Genomic DNA, 15,891 nt, shown 5'->3' with positions numbered 1-15,891 from the left:
AGAGAAAATATCCAGCGAGCAGCAGTTGTCTGGACCAGAATGTCTGGTTGATGTCAGAGGAGAATGGACAGACTGGTTGGAGATGATGGAAAGACAACAGGAAGTCCAGTAGGAACTGGTTCCAACGAGGATTGACAGAACATCATCATCATCATCATGAACACACAACACGTCCAGCCTGGAAGCAGATGGTCTCCAGCAGCAGAAGACCACAGCGGGTTCCCTCCTGTCAGTAAGAACAGGAAACTGAGGCTACAATTCACACAGACTCACCAGAACTGGACAATAGAAGATGGAGAAACGTTGCTGGTCTGATGAGTCTCCAGTTCAGCTCCACATTCACATGGTAGGATCAGAATCTGCTGGAAACATCATGACAACATGGATCCATCCTGCCGTCAGGATCAAGGCTTCAGGCTGCTGCTGGTGTGATGGTGGGGGGAGGTTTTCTTGTCCCACTTTGGTCCCCTTAGTACCAGCATGACATGGTTTAACCAGCACAGCCTACCTGAGTGTTGACCATGTCCATCCCTTTATGAGCACAGTGGAGCATCTTCTGATGGAAACTTAAGAAAAAAAAATTTATCTCCTAAAGCTTAAAAACCGTTGCAATGTCTTTCTCAAAAAGAAAAATAAAACATTTTAGATCACATTCATATTAAAATAAAAATTTGTTTGGTGACATGAGTCAAATATTTTGGAGTCATACGAGATCTTAACTCAAGTCTGATCACCATATAAGGAACATTTAAACATAAAATAATTTTTAAAACTGCTTTTCAGTCAATCAGAAATTTGTCAATTTTCTAAATGTGGAGGGAATATTTATAATAATAAATATTTCATACAGTCTTATGCTACCAAGCCTTCAAAATGACCTTGCAATTACACTGCATGTCCACTAGATTGTGCTGTCTGTCAGCTCCCTGTCATCATCATCATCATCATCATCATTGTTGCTTCAAACTCGGTCACTAAATATAAACGAAGATTTTTAAGTCTCTTATTTTTTTATGTTTGTCACCCATACAAAACATGTTTCATTTTCTCTTAAATACAGAATGTGCATCACAATTTATTTCTCTCAGATCTGCCAGGATGTTTATTCTTAACCTTTTACAATCACAAACAAGCTTTTAGGAAGATTTTCATCATCAGAAAGGTTTTCTGCTGTTAGAAGTAAAGTAAGACTCAGATATATGGGTAGTAATGTGGAGACAGACAACGGATCCAAGTTAAAGTTATTTCACTGACATGGGCTTAAGATGCAGACTGTAAGATTTTATTAGAAGTTTTTGGGAATTACATCATGTCAGTATGTAAAACATTTTTTCAACATCTGGAGACATTTACATCTGGAGACATCAGCAGATCAGACGATGCTTCACCAGGATGCATCTGCAGCAGACTTTAGCTCTTCTTCTAGTGTTTACTTTTAGTTTGGTTTAAGCACATAAAAAGCAGCTTGTTCAGATTAAGACCAGGTGATTGTTTTCCAGAATCTTTTGGATTATTGTTTTTGCTGACAAGTTTTGTTGCTTCTGACTGAAACTGAGCATCAGAATGAGGAATAAAAGGGAATTTAGGTGACTTTGACATGCTTGTTGTTGAGCCCAGAGAACTGGATGGCTGGAATGTTAAACCTCGAACAGAAGACTTTCGGTTTCTTAAAAGTAGGAGAATTTTCTTTGAAGCCGTTGAGGTTTCTATTACTGAGAAAACGCTGTTTTAACACCCAGAGACGATGTCTCACTGCTTGCTTTCTAATGCCATGTGGCCTATGGTCTAATGTTACTGTTATTACCACCGCCAAGGAGCTTGTGTGTTTTCTGGCATTTATCTCTTTGTTTATCTGTCTGTCTGTTATATATACACATCAACTACTCGACAGATTCCGAGAAAAGGTCTTCATTGACCAGCCAGAACAGGAACAACTTTCTGGATGCCACGATCCAGAACAGAAACGACTTTCTGGATGCTACCATCCAGAACAGGAAAAACATTTTGGTTACTACCATCCAGAACAGGAACATTCTGGATATTACCATCCAGAACAAGAACATCATTCTGAATACTACAATCCAGAACAGGAACAACTTTTTGGATACTACCATCCAGAACAGGAACAACTTTTTGGATACTACCATCCAGAACAGGAACAACTTTCTGGATGCTACCATCCAGAACAAGAATGAAATTCTGGATACTACCATCCAGAATAGGAACATTCTAGATACTACCAGCCAGAACAGGAACAACTTTCTGGATACTACCATCCAGAACAGGAAAAACATTTTGGTTACTACCATCCAGAACAGGAATAAGGTTCTGGATACTACCATCCAGAACAGGAACAACTTTTTGGATACTACCATCCAGAACAGGAACAACTTTCTGGATGCTACCATCCAGAACAAGAACGAAATTCTGTATACTACCATCCAAAACAGGAACAACTTTCAGGATGGCATGATCCAGAACAGGAACAACTTTCTGGATGCCACCATTCAGAACAGGAACATTCTGGATACTACCAGCCAGAACAGGAACAAGTTATGGATGGTAGCATCCAGAACAGGTATAAAATTCTGTATGCTACCATCCAGAATGGGAACAACATTCTAGATACGACCATCCAGAATGGGAAGACTTTCTGGATAAGACCATTCAGAACAAGAACGACATTCTGGATACGACCATTCAGAACAAGAACGACATTCTGGATACTACCAGCCAGAACAGGAACATCATTCTGGATGCTACCAGCCAGAACAGGAACATCATTCTGGATGCTACCAGCCAGAACAGGAACATCATTCTGGATGCTACCAGCCAGAACAGGAACATCATTCTGGATGCTACCAGCCAGAACAGGAACATTATTCTGGATGCTACCAGCCAGAACAGGAACATTCTGACTACTACCAGCCAGAACAGGAACATCATTCTGGATGCTACCAGCCAGAACAGGAACAAACAAGGGATATTTGGAATTTTCATCACTGCAAGAGAACAAATGAAGATATAAACATGCAAAAAAGATCACAATACAGCCAAAACACTGTGGATTCATTATCAATGTGTCTGGAATCTGAGAGTGGATCTACATAAAATTAATCCAGGATTAGAACATGGAAAATCACAATCACAACGTGTGGGAAGGAGCTGCTTGGTGAACATCTGCGCTCTCAGAGTGGGCTGCGTGTATCAATAAATGAAATGTTTCTGGTCATGTGATGAATGACAGAAATGTTGATCTGACATTTTATGTAAAATTAAGATTTAGAAATAGATCTTACGTGTTTGGTGTCATGTTAAATGAGTTGACATTTAACCGAAATTCTAACAGTATTCTTACTTTTGCTGCTGTAAAAGCAATGCTGTTGTAGCAGACTGTTGATGAGCTCACACATTAAAGCAGGGATCTTAATATCCTGCAGACTTTCCATGTTTTCCTGCTTCTACACAACTGACTAGCAGAGCTGTGCAGAGCTTGTCAGAGATTCTTTCAATCTGAATCAGGTGTGTTGCAGCTGGTAAACATGTAAAACCTGCAGGATAGTGGGCGTTGAGGATCAGGGTTGGGGATCGTTGCTTTAAGGGATGATGCAGTATCTTTTGGACAATCTTGGATGTGGTCTGTCTTCCTTGCAGCCTGTATTGCTGCCGACCATGTCTGTCCCTTTATGAGCACAGTGTAGCATCTTCTGACAAATTGAACAAAGTCTGTGAGGGATCTTTCCAACATGTTGCTGAATCTATGACACCAAAGATTAAGGCAGTTCTGCAGGCAAAAGGGTTCCAACCCGGTACTACAAGGCGAGCCTGATAGAATGGACCCTAAAAAGGACGATCATCCTCTACATGTGAATATTTTGTCATTTTAAAAGTTTAGAATCTGCACTATAATAGATTTAACTCAAACATGTCTGGGTAAACAATTAAAATGATAAAATCATTACGTATATCATCCAAATATTTCCTTTGGTCGGATCCAAAAGAAGCCTGCAGACCTTCAGCAAGATGTCTCTTGCCCCACATGGAGACAAACTGCGGTTAGCATTTCTCAATGTTTTCCCCAAATTACAGATAATGTGCACATTCTGCCTTTGTCTCCGACATGCCAAAACTGAGATGAACGGGTCTGAGTAAAAGCACCGGCTCTGAAATGTCCCTGCCTTTGGGCAAAGACGTTTGGAGTGACAGCGAGGTTTGGCTCTGGATGTCTGCTGACTTGCCCCGGCAGTTTACGCTGCAGGCAAACAAACCAGGTTGAAAACAACTTCAGCAAAGCAGTGACGGAGCGACACGTTCCGCGCTTCATTCACCGTTTTGCCAGGTTGATTATCGTATTGTGCCTGCAACAAGAATCCCACCAGGACGAGGATTTCTGGAAGTCCTCCTGAGTCCATGCTGTGACTTCCTGTAGAGAATAAAGGTTTTCCAAGGCTGCTGTGCTGTCTGAGAAACTAAAGACCCCATGATGAATTTTGGACTCAGATTTGACCTGTAACACCATGTTGTGTTGATGACTGAATACTCCACGTCTTTGTCATGGCCAGATTAAGAGCAAGACAACGGCCACCATACACGTCTATGCATAAAATCTGCACTGTAACATTTACCATTTATTACCATGTAATATGTCAACTTACCTATGAGAAGAAGATGAGAGGTGTGTCAGTTAATAGGTGAAGCTGGCGAGGCTTTTATACTGGTAACACTGGGCCCAAATGAGAACCAACCACATCTGCTGGGACCTGCAACACCAAGTCACTCAGTGATTAGCAGAGGCGTGATTGTCACAGCTTCATAATTTAACACATGAGAATCGGAATCCGAATTCATTTGGCACATTTGCATTTCCCGAAACAAAACAGACTTTTCGAGCAAACGGACTCAGATTCGAATAAAAAAGGCTGATGTGAACATAAATTCTGATTCGGATCAAAGAAGTGGACTCGGTTCGCCTACAAACGCAGGTCTCGGTCCATTTCAAGTGAACCAAATATAGGAAGCAGACTAAAACAAAAAGTCACTTTCTGCAGTTGACATAGCATTGCATTGTGGGTAAATACATAGGGATTGCATCAAGAGTCCTCTGCCTCGTCTGTTGTTCATACTGCGTCCATTGTTGCAGTGTATTTTTGAAGTATACTTGCATAAGACAAAATAAAAAACCCAAAACAGTGATAGTTCTGTATCCATGTTTAGATCGCAAGTGGAGGAAACAGAGTTTTCTTCTTCACACGGGTCTTGTCCTCTCCATTGCTAAATACTAGTGCAGCGCCACCTTTGGCGGGAATGGAGATATATTATTGTAAAGGTTTGGTTCATTTGACCAAAGTGCAGCACGATATCGGTCCGCATGGATACAACTGAGCCCAGTCCCCAGTCAGACAGAGTCTAGCGGACTATCCTGATGTGAAAGCATCCTTAATGATCAAGCAGCAGCATACATCACGGAACTTTTACATTAGTATGTCTCCAGCCGGTCCTTAAGGTCATGTGACCAAAGCCTGCTGGTTGTGTCTCCTACGTGGCTGAAAACTAAAGAGCTTCAGGACTTTGGATCTCTCTCCGACTTAGTTTGCAGGCTCCAGACTCTGTAGAGGTTTCTTAAAATCTCTGTTACAACTACTTATACCTAATGATTCTCTGCCTTTTTATGATTGTTTTTTATTCTTCTCCTACTGTTGTTTTAGTGTTTTTTTTTAATATACAGGGCTTTGTGATTTAGTCTTTAAAAGTGCTAAATAAATACATTTTTACTCACTTGTTTCATCTATTTGTGCAGTGTAATCAGTTATGACTTCGTCTGGCTTAATCATGTGATACATATCAGTGTATAAAAGTTCAGTGCACCATGGAATTATCATGTCTAGAGGATTCAGGGTAAAAACCTGCTGGTTGTTAGACCTGCAGTCAGGTTAGCCTCACACATACATATCACCCTCAACAGATGTGGTCAGAGCTCCTGGATGTGTAGAGCTACAGATGCATCAGTGAATGAATATCTGTATTTTTGCAACCGAAAATGTGTTTCTACGTTAAGCCAGAAGAAAATTTTGAGCCACACGGTGAAGTTTTATCATCCTGCCAAACAAAACTTCTGTTCTTCTGTCTCTATTTTAACCTCTTGCTCCTCATTAGCCCAGCCTTCGGCTTGTTCACTGTCCACCATTCCACAGTTTTTACTTTGTTTACTTTTGCAGCTGCCTTTGGTTCTAGTTGCAGCCTATATTGCATCTACAGCTGTCTGACGAGAAGGAAAACCGCTCCGTTTCTCTCCCGTTTCTTAATACTCTGTTTCAGCTGCTCTTCCAGCGTTTGGACCTGATGGAAGACAGAGACACCCCCCACCCCCCCCAAAAAAAGTCAAACTCAAAAAGTAGGAGAGAGTGAAATTCACATGACACAAGTGTTCACACACACCAGTACATATAATCCTAACATTACATCTAACTTCAAGCTTGTGTCTCTTTAACTGAATATTAATGTAGAACATAAACATCTGGCTTGATGAAACGATACCACTGGAAACCACCCTAATTTGGAAAGCCTGTGGTCCACAGGGCTTCTGTGCAGGGCCCCTAAAGCCACTAGGATAATTGAGCAAAATCTAAATACTGCAACAAAAAAGTGCCAATAAAAAAACCTCTCAAATATTGCTGAAAAGTTCTTACACTCTCATGAGATGGTTTTTCAGGCATTTTGATTTAAAATTATGCCACAAACGTGTAATAAAAAACTCTTTTTTCTTGCTTACATGTCTCTGGATGTGACACGTTGGCGCATGTGGTCAATTTATTTCAGGTAAAGATGGCACGATATGATGGACAATGGAGAAGATGAAAATCTTTTACAAATAACTGTAAAATGTGAATTCCTCTTTGAGGAATCATTTCACAGAAATCTTATTTGTATTTGTTCCCATATTGACAGACTTTGAACTTTTACCTGTTTCTTTCATCTTCTGATGAGGACAGCAATAACAAGTGAAATATCTGCTCCAAAACGCAGGTTTTGTGTCTTAAGCCTCCTCAAAGTGGAGTCTCGCTGAACGAGATTTTAACAGAATTATAGCTTGTGCTCTGAACATTCTTCGATGGAAACACCTGAAAATCGCAATTGTACAGTACTCAGAACATATGAATTTTAACAATTTTGTTGCTTTTAAAATGTAAACACTGACTTCATGCTTAGGCTTCATTGGCTAAAACATTTTTTGTTTTAGCTCTAAGATATGTTATGCTGTGGGGAGATGTTTAATATTTGATTACTTGGACTAAAAAATGAAGTGATATCACATTTTAGAGGCCCATTCTGCCGTTTCAATGTAGAAACATGATTATAGAGTTAAATTTAAGAGTTTTGTACAAACAAGACACAACCTCAAAAAAAATTACTCATTTGGTCTCAGCAAAGTGATGCATGACATCAACTTTCTGTATAGAAACAATCTGTATAGAGGAACAGTTTCATAAAAACACGTCCAATCCAATGGGATTCAGGTGCCACCATCCCCTACCCCCAAACCCCACGAAAGATTTAGGGTTGTTATCCTTCTATGTCCACAAATTTAATCCGGCACAATGCTAGCTGCTTCACTGCGAGCATTGTGCTGGAGTTAGCCCAATATTAGCTGCTTCACTATTAGCCCAATGCTAGCTGCTTCACTGTTAGCCGATTGTTTGCTGCTTCATAGCTGCTTCACTGTTAGCACAATGCTAGCTGCTTAACTCCTAGCTTCTTCACTGTTAGGACAATGCTAGCTGCTTCACTGTTCGCACAATTCTAGTTGCTTCAATATTAGCACAAAGCTAGCTGCTTCACTGTTAGCCCAATGCTAGCTGCTTCACTAGCTGCTTCACTGTTAGCCCATTGTTTTCTGCTTCACAGCTGCTTCACTGTTAGCACAATGCTAGCTGTTTCACTCCTAGCTTCTTCACTGTTATGACAATGCTAGCAGCTCCACTGTTAGCACACTGCTAGCTGCTTCACTCCTGGCTGCTTCACTGTTAGGACAATGCTAGGTGCTTCACTGTTGGCACAATGCTAGCTGCTTTACTGCCAGTCGCTTCACTGTTACTTGCATGCGGTTTATTAGGCCAATAAAACTTAAATTTCTTTGTAATTATGACTTACTTTGAATGTATGAAAGGTACTTTTGTATCACTTTTTTTGTTGGCAGAAACAGTATTAGGAAAAATGTTCCATGTAGGCTAGTTTTTGAAGTGATTTTGATGTTACTACAAACAGCATTTTTTTTGTCCAAACAGTGGCAGACTTATGTACCAGAGTAACTTAATTTTACTCTAAACTGTTTTTTCATTTATTTCTTCTCATAGTGTCCAACTGCACCAAAATTCCCAACTGCTTGACACAGTATCTAGAGTCGAATCCTCAAATAACCTAATGCCTGAAGGCATCTCAATCAGGGATTTGGTGCTTGTCTTATGGAGGGAGGGAGGGCTTTTGTTGAATTCCAAGAAATAAGCCTATCATTTCCTGCTTAAGATTATTTGTAGCCCCGAGATGTATCCATCCTCACCGGGTTTGACAGGAGTTTATTAATTCCACCTCCGTACAAAGTGTTTTGTTTCATGACAGGTTGAGGCTGTAATGAGCAGACTTCATGTCCTGTGGATGTGAATGGGTCTTTATTTTGTGTACCACACACACATTTTGTTCCCAACCATACGTTTGCATACATTCAGATGCCAACAAAATTATGTTAAAGAAATTTGTGGGTGATTTTAGGCCTAACAAAAGTTTTTTTTGGCATCACACACACACATTAAACACACACACTAAGCTGCTGTTAAGATAAGCTGATATAGTGAATCATACACAATATGTACAGTTGTTTATCATTAGCAACGAAACAAAAACAAATATAATCCCTCTTACAGGATTGAGACCTGCAGCTCTGCAAGCTCTGCAACTTCCAGATAAACAAGGCTTTATTTATTTGCTCGTCGTGTGCACACACATGCAAATAAGCCCACATACACACACGTGTGCACAGAAAAATCACCACGTCTGCATCAAGAACAAACAATCTCCCACACACACTTTGACACAGCATGAGTCCACAGTTATTGCGCTGGAAGGCCGTCTAATAGCTCCCCTGTCCTCAGCTGAACTGTGGAGGAAACCAAAGTTTACGCAGGAAAAGAATGAGCAGCGCAAACTACAATAACAACTTCATTCATTAAACGCTGCGCCAGCACACACACCTGCTGTCGAGCACGTCTCCTGCTCTTCAAAGTGAGTTTTTCTTTTCTTTTTTTTAAGTTGTCCTGTCCTCATCTCACCTTTGCTGGTTCACAAATCAAATTTGTAAAGTAGGGCCATGTTTGCTATTTTAAGTCCTGATGAGGAGCCAAACCTGTAAATTCATTAGTAAATACCTGACTGTCAGGTGATAACCTGATACAAGTGATGCCATTAAGCTGTGTTCTTGTCATTATCATGTCCTGATGATTATATTCACCACAGCTGGAATTTGTGTGTTGACGTGGAGGCTGTAAATTCCCATAAATCCAAGTGTTTGTACTGACACAATCCAGCTGAACCTTCAAAGCCTGATCGGTTTTTATGAAGCCTGGAAAAATTACAGACTTTATCATCCATAAGAAAAAATAATAATGATGTTAATTTTCAAATGTTGCTCAAAGTATTTTTTGATAAAACAGGACGAGAAGTTCATTTTTGTCCAAACAAACATTTTTTAGAAGTGATTTTTGCTGCTGAAGGTGTCAACCAGATGCTGTTATACTCTGTCAAATACAGATGAACATAAAAATATTACATCTTCTCTGGTTTACTGCATTTTATTCAAGCAAATTAACATTTTGACAATGGGAATCCACTCTGAGAGGTCCTTAGATTTCACTAAACCACCTTAATGTGGAGAAACCTTTCATTTACTTCAGGTTTTTATTTTGGGGTGTTGTGTCAGGGAAACATGGACAGGGATCAAATGTTTAGACAAAATCCTTTAAAACCATTCTGCAGGTCCTGTGATGTGGTAAACGGGTCGGAAAGTGTAATCATGCATCCTAACCCTGTGTGACACATCAAGTAGTAATCAAGTAATCACTCTGGAAGTACGTGGCTTCTTTCCTTTTTAGCACCTTGTTAAAAGAAAAGAAAAAAAAAACACTTAAAAGAGCAAGAATTGATCCAAATTCAGAAGAGTAAAAGTTTTATATCATGTCAAACTTTAAGAAAATGTTGCGCAGCTGCTATCATTTATCACAAAGAAGTCTAAAGCAGTCTTTTTAATGAACTCTAAATATAACTTATTCATTTTAATTGAATAATAATGATCCATAAAGCTTTTTTTTTTTCTACCTTTAAGTCTGAATCTTACGCCAGAGGCAACACTTAGAGAATTCACTTTAATCTAATCTGATGCAACGATGTGCAGCTATTCCTTTATCTTTAAGCTCTTTTTAACTGTAAACAAGACGCAACACAAGACATACATCCAAAGTAAAACGAACAATCAGCATCATTTCTGATTAAAAACAGCTATAAATTCAGCCCGTCTGACTGTGTGCAAACCCAACATGTGTTTTTCATTCCTGCTGTCGTTAAAAAATGATTCTCAAAGCAACAAATTGCCTTTTTCTGAGACTCTTTCTCTCCGTGCGTCTTGGCGCGCTGTGCGTCCTGGCGCCTGCTGCAGACCGCAAAGGGTTAAACAGGGTTACCAGCAATCCTTTTAACAGGCAGGTGCCCCCGCCAGCCCCAACCCAAAGCTGAGTACTGACTTATTAAAAAGCTTCTTCCAACACATCTAAGGAGCAACTCATAATTGTCATTGTTGAGGCGATGGCTGTAGGTCGCTGGTATAAATAAAGCATCACCGCTGCAGCGGAACAGGATTTATCAGCTGACACACATCAGGCTGCGGGCACGTGCGATGCGCTTTTGACTTGTTTTTCCACCAACTTTCATTTTTCAAACAAGTGAAATTGAGTGAGTGGCGGATCGCAGACAGGTTTCTGTACCTTCACGCTCCGGAGATGCGGTGGATGCTGTTTCCACGGTGGATCTGGATTCTGGCGTGCGCGTCAGCCCTGATGGAGCTCAGTGAGGCAGTTTTGCGCCATGTCACCTACTCGCACGCGGGCATCTGCCCCAATGACATGAACCCCAACTTGTGGGTGGATGCTATGAGCACCTGCACGCGGGAATGTGAATCTGATCAGGTATGTCAAGTTTGTTATTCATCTATTATTGTCTTCAAGGATCGTTTTAGATGTTTGAGACACTTCAGTCTTACAATGTTCCGATTTGATCCCAATATTTTGTTTTCTATATGATACCATTGGTTTAATTTTCCCATTGATACCAGTACTGATACTGATATCAGTACCAATACAGATACTTTTAGCACCTTAAAAGGAAATCACATCATTTAACCTTTAAATTCTGTTACATGCCCCTCAAGTAATAGCTTAAGAGGTCAAGGGGGTAAATTGCTGTGATAGTACTCTTTAGATGATCTACAGAAGTTTTCCTGACATTTATATCCCGTCCAGGAAGTTTATTAAGAAACTCTATATAAAAAAATCCACAATGAGTGATCCATAAAAATGTCTTCATTATCACATTTTCATCATAAAAAAAAAAAAAGATAATTATCACTCCTGTACCTCCATTTTTTACCATGAAATAATGATTAAACATGTGCTGTAAACTTGAAATCATTATCATTTTAGTCTCTTAATCTGACAACTGAGGACGTCCTGAGGAAATAATCGCTGAATGCTGACTGGGATTGACAGGGTTAAAGTTCTGTTTTTTTTTGTTTTTTTTTTAAATAAAAGAATAAAAAATAAAAACATTTTACTGCAAGGATAGCATGAAAGATGGATAACATTCAAGAACATTGCAAAGGAAATAGTTACAAAATTATGATAAAATATACACATAAATCATATAAAAGGTCAAAAATTAAAAAGAAAACTAACAAAGAAGAACATAATATTAAAAAAAACTTGCATTAAATCATCATGATATAAAAAAACATCATCATTACTAACGCTGACATCATCATCATCATGACATGTGATAAGAGACCATAACCATGTCGTACATAAGTCATACACAGTGGCTAGTTTGCACATTATATAAACATATAACATTTATTATAACATATAATAATGTGTGAGAATTAAACCCATCTGTCAGTTTGCTAATCGAATGCAAACAACCGAGTAGCGCTCTCTGGCGCCTCCCCGTTTAAGTGCATTATTACCACTACCAAAGCCGTGGAGAGACACAAATGTGAAAAATGTCACATCTTGCACAAGTTGGAGTCTCCAGTCAGATGATGACGTACAGAATGATAGATAATTCTGTTTCATTATTAATTCTGATAAGTTACAAGCTGCCCTCCATGTATCTGGTACCAAGCTACTGCTAATAGCTAACGTCATCGTGTGACATCGTGTGACTAGAGGGAGGACATCAACAAATCAGCTGAAATAACTTATGAAACATGAGGAAAAACTTGGAAAAAGACGTCTGAAAGAAGCGTACGGTGGCCTGCTGGTACGACTTCTGTAAAGCGTAACAGCAGCTGAAAACTGTTGCGACGAAGCTTCTACACCAGGGGTCGGCAACATGTTAGGAGTTTCCCTGCTACATCACACCTCATTCAAATCAATGGCTGCTAATTAGTCTGATGTGTTGTAGGTGTGTTGCAGCAGGGAAACTCTGAACATTTGCAGGACTGTGGCACTGGAGGACCGGAGTTGCCTACCCCCGTTCGACACTGTAGGCTAACGAACAAATTAGCACCTCTGCCGTTTTCTACAGCAAGTAAACAGTAAATGATCCAATGATCCAATGATCAAACGTGAGGATAAAGTAGTTACTGGACGACCTGCCCTGTTTCAAACATAACGGCAAAATAAACTTCACTGTTAGACTGAATGAACTTACCTGTCCGGCAGAAAGCTGCAACCTCCGTCTCAGGTCTGTCTGGTGAACGCTACACCCATGTAGACTCTCATTTTCTCCTGGTTATTATCCCCTTTTCTAGTCAAAAGTTGGATTTGGAAAACCGAATCGAAAAATCGAAAATCTCGATTTTTTTGCTTCACAATTTTAAAATCGACTTTTTTTTTTTTTTGTTGTTAAATTTTTTCTTTCAAATGAATAAAAATAATCCATTATAAAATTTTTGTAATTTTTATTGATTTTATTGATCTTTTTACTGGTCTTCTTGGGCATTATAACAGCAGAATGATGGTCTGGCTACTGTGCTGTTTTTTTTCCATCAAGTAAAATGACCAGCAAAAAAAAAAAAGATTTAAATATATTTTTTTGTTTTTAATCTGCAAAAAACAGCAATATCGAACAGCAATATCGCAATTTAAATCTAATTGGCACCCAAAAAAATCGAAATCGAATCGAATCGGGACAAAAGCATATCGTCACAGCCTAGTAAAAAGCCAAATGCGTTATTTACTGTACCTTTAAAAACACACACAATTAATTTTAAAAAAACACACAAATCTACAAGTATACATGTTTAATTAAAAAATCCATTCTCAGCTGTCAGGTATTCTGGTATCCACACACCCATCTCGAGTTTTTGCTGTATTTTTACTACTCCTTGCGCAAACGGCCCCTTCATGTCACCCTGTGATTTATTTCTCCTCGTCTTGCAGGAGTGTGAGTCCCATGAGAAGTGTTGCCAGAACGTGTGTGGGAACCGTAGCTGTGTGGCGGCGCGTTTCATGGACGGAAACAAAGGCCCCATGGGATTTCCCAAGGAAGCGACCTGTGCCAGTTTTATGTGCACCCAGCAGGGGTCCGAGTGTGAGATCTGGGACGGCCACCCGGTGTGTAAATGCCGGGACCGCTGTGAGAGGGAGCCTCGCTTCACCTGCGCCTCTGACGGCATGACTTACTACAACAAGTGCTACATGGATGCGGAGGCGTGCTCTAAGGGCATCACCCTCTCAGTCGTCACCTGCCGTTTCCACCTCGTCTGGCCCAACACCAGCCCCTCGCTTCCCCAGGCTACCACGCTTCGTCCCACCACCGCTCCCCTCCAGGCCACCGCCCCACCAACGACCAAGCCTCTGCCGCCCATGATGGTCAGCAGTCCCACCTCCCAGACTGTCCCTGTGGGTGACACGGCCAGCTTCCTGTGTGACGTCACAGGGCGACCGCAGCCTCAGATCACATGGGAGAAGCAGATTCCAGATGGGGCACAGAGGACGGTCATGAGGCCCAATCACGTCCAGGGTAACATGGTAGTCACTAACATCGGTCAGCTGGTCATCTACAACGCAAGGCTACAAGATTCAGGCATCTACATGTGCACGGCCCGGAATCCGTCCGGGTCGGTGCAGGCCTACCACCCGCTCACTGTGCTGTCCACAAAGGTCCTTAGTACCCCGGGGCCCAAGAACCTGACCCGCTGCTTGCCTGAGGAGTGCGTAAAACCCTCAGACAGTCCAGAGGACTGTGGGAGTGAGCTGGAAAGAGTCAGCTGGTACTACGAACCTAAAACCAACAACTGCTTCTCCTTCTCACATTGCCACGGCAACAGCAGCCAGCAGCAGAGGAAGGTGTTTGAGACGTATGAGGACTGCATGCAGTGCTGCGGTCCGGCGCTGGCGAGTTCCTGTGGTCTTCCCAGCTTGCAGGGCCCCTGCAAGGCGTACGAGCCGCGGTGGGCGTACAGCAGCACCCTGCAGGAGTGTCAGCCCTTCGTCTACGGAGGCTGTGAGGGAAATGACAACAACTTTGAATCTAAAGAAGCCTGCGAGGAGATGTGCCCCTTCCCAAAGAAACACCACTGCAAGGCCTGCAAGCCCAGAGGCAAGATGGTGACCAGCTTCTGTCAGAGCGACTTTGTCATCATGGGCCGCATGTTAGAGCTCACGCAGGAGAAGGACTCGGGCCACGCTCTGGTGATTGTTGAGGAGATCTTCAAAGATGAGAAGATGGGTCTGCGTTTCTTTGGCAAGGATCCCCTTGAGGTCACTTTCCTCAACATGGACTGGAACTGCCCCTGCCCGAACATCACGGCGGCAGCTGCGGAAGGTCAGGTCATCATCATGGGCAACGCCAACGACGGCATGGCCGTCCTGCAGCCCGAGAGCTACGTCGGTGCCTCCACTCCTCGTCGGGTTCGGAAACTAAAGGAGGTGGTCTCTAAGAACCCCTGTGACATTCTCAAAGCGATCACTAACAGCCCTCAGTAGAGTCCGATGTCTTGTGTCTCCAGAGTTTAGTTACCTGGTAAAACTGCAACAGGAAAAGTGCCGAACACTGGGAATCCTTTTCCGAGGTATTCGTTGTTTATTTGTTCTTATTTGTGGTTTGTTTTTGTTCTTTATTGCGCTACAACCATTGACGTTGCTTGTTGGAATGACACGTGACCTTACCTTAATCTCTCTGACTCTGTTGTGTCTCCAACCTCCAGGTGAAACAGACCCTGCAGACTTTGTTCGTACATACGTACATGATTTTATTTTATATTTCAGTTTTAATCTTCGTACAACCACCAGTACGACTTACATTAGATGCATCCAGATGAATGAGTTGTAATATATTTTTATAAACCTACCAGTTATCCTTTTTAAATCATATTTTCTCTTCTTTGCTATTTATTTACATATATACACTTTATCTTTTTATTTTCACTGAAACTAAGAGGAATTTTGTACAATTTTGTGCCTGAAGGGAATAAAGATTTGTGATTTTCCTCTTTTTAAAAGTTTTTTTTCTTTGCCAGCATGTTTGTAGTAATAAATAACAATATGATTAAAGCTGATGTTTTTTTATGAAGCTCTTTAGATGGAGTTAGTTGGAGGTCAGTGATGGCGCCTCTGACAGGCTGTGATAAAA

At 41.1% G+C, this 15,891-nt stretch overlaps 1 protein-coding gene across 1 annotated transcript; it reads left to right on the top strand.

The window, feature by feature from the left end:
- Positions 1-11,039: 11,039 nt before the first annotated feature.
- wfikkn2b (WAP, follistatin/kazal, immunoglobulin, kunitz and netrin domain containing 2b) lies at positions 11,040-15,379 on the top strand (the record flags this gene model as incomplete). Its single annotated transcript, XM_079261246.1, has 2 exons — positions 11,040-11,225; positions 13,698-15,379. The coding sequence occupies 2 exons, from the start codon at positions 11,040-11,042 to the stop codon at positions 15,243-15,245; spliced, it is 1,734 nt and encodes a 577-aa protein (XP_079117372.1). The 3' UTR covers positions 15,246-15,379.
- Positions 15,380-15,891: the final 512 nt, after the last annotated feature.

Source organism: Telmatherina bonti, assembly GCF_933228915.1.
Source record: "Telmatherina bonti genome assembly, chromosome: 21".
Taxonomy (NCBI): Eukaryota; Metazoa; Chordata; class Actinopteri; order Atheriniformes; family Telmatherinidae; genus Telmatherina; species Telmatherina bonti.
This window is presented reverse-complemented; position numbering and strand designations above follow the sequence as displayed.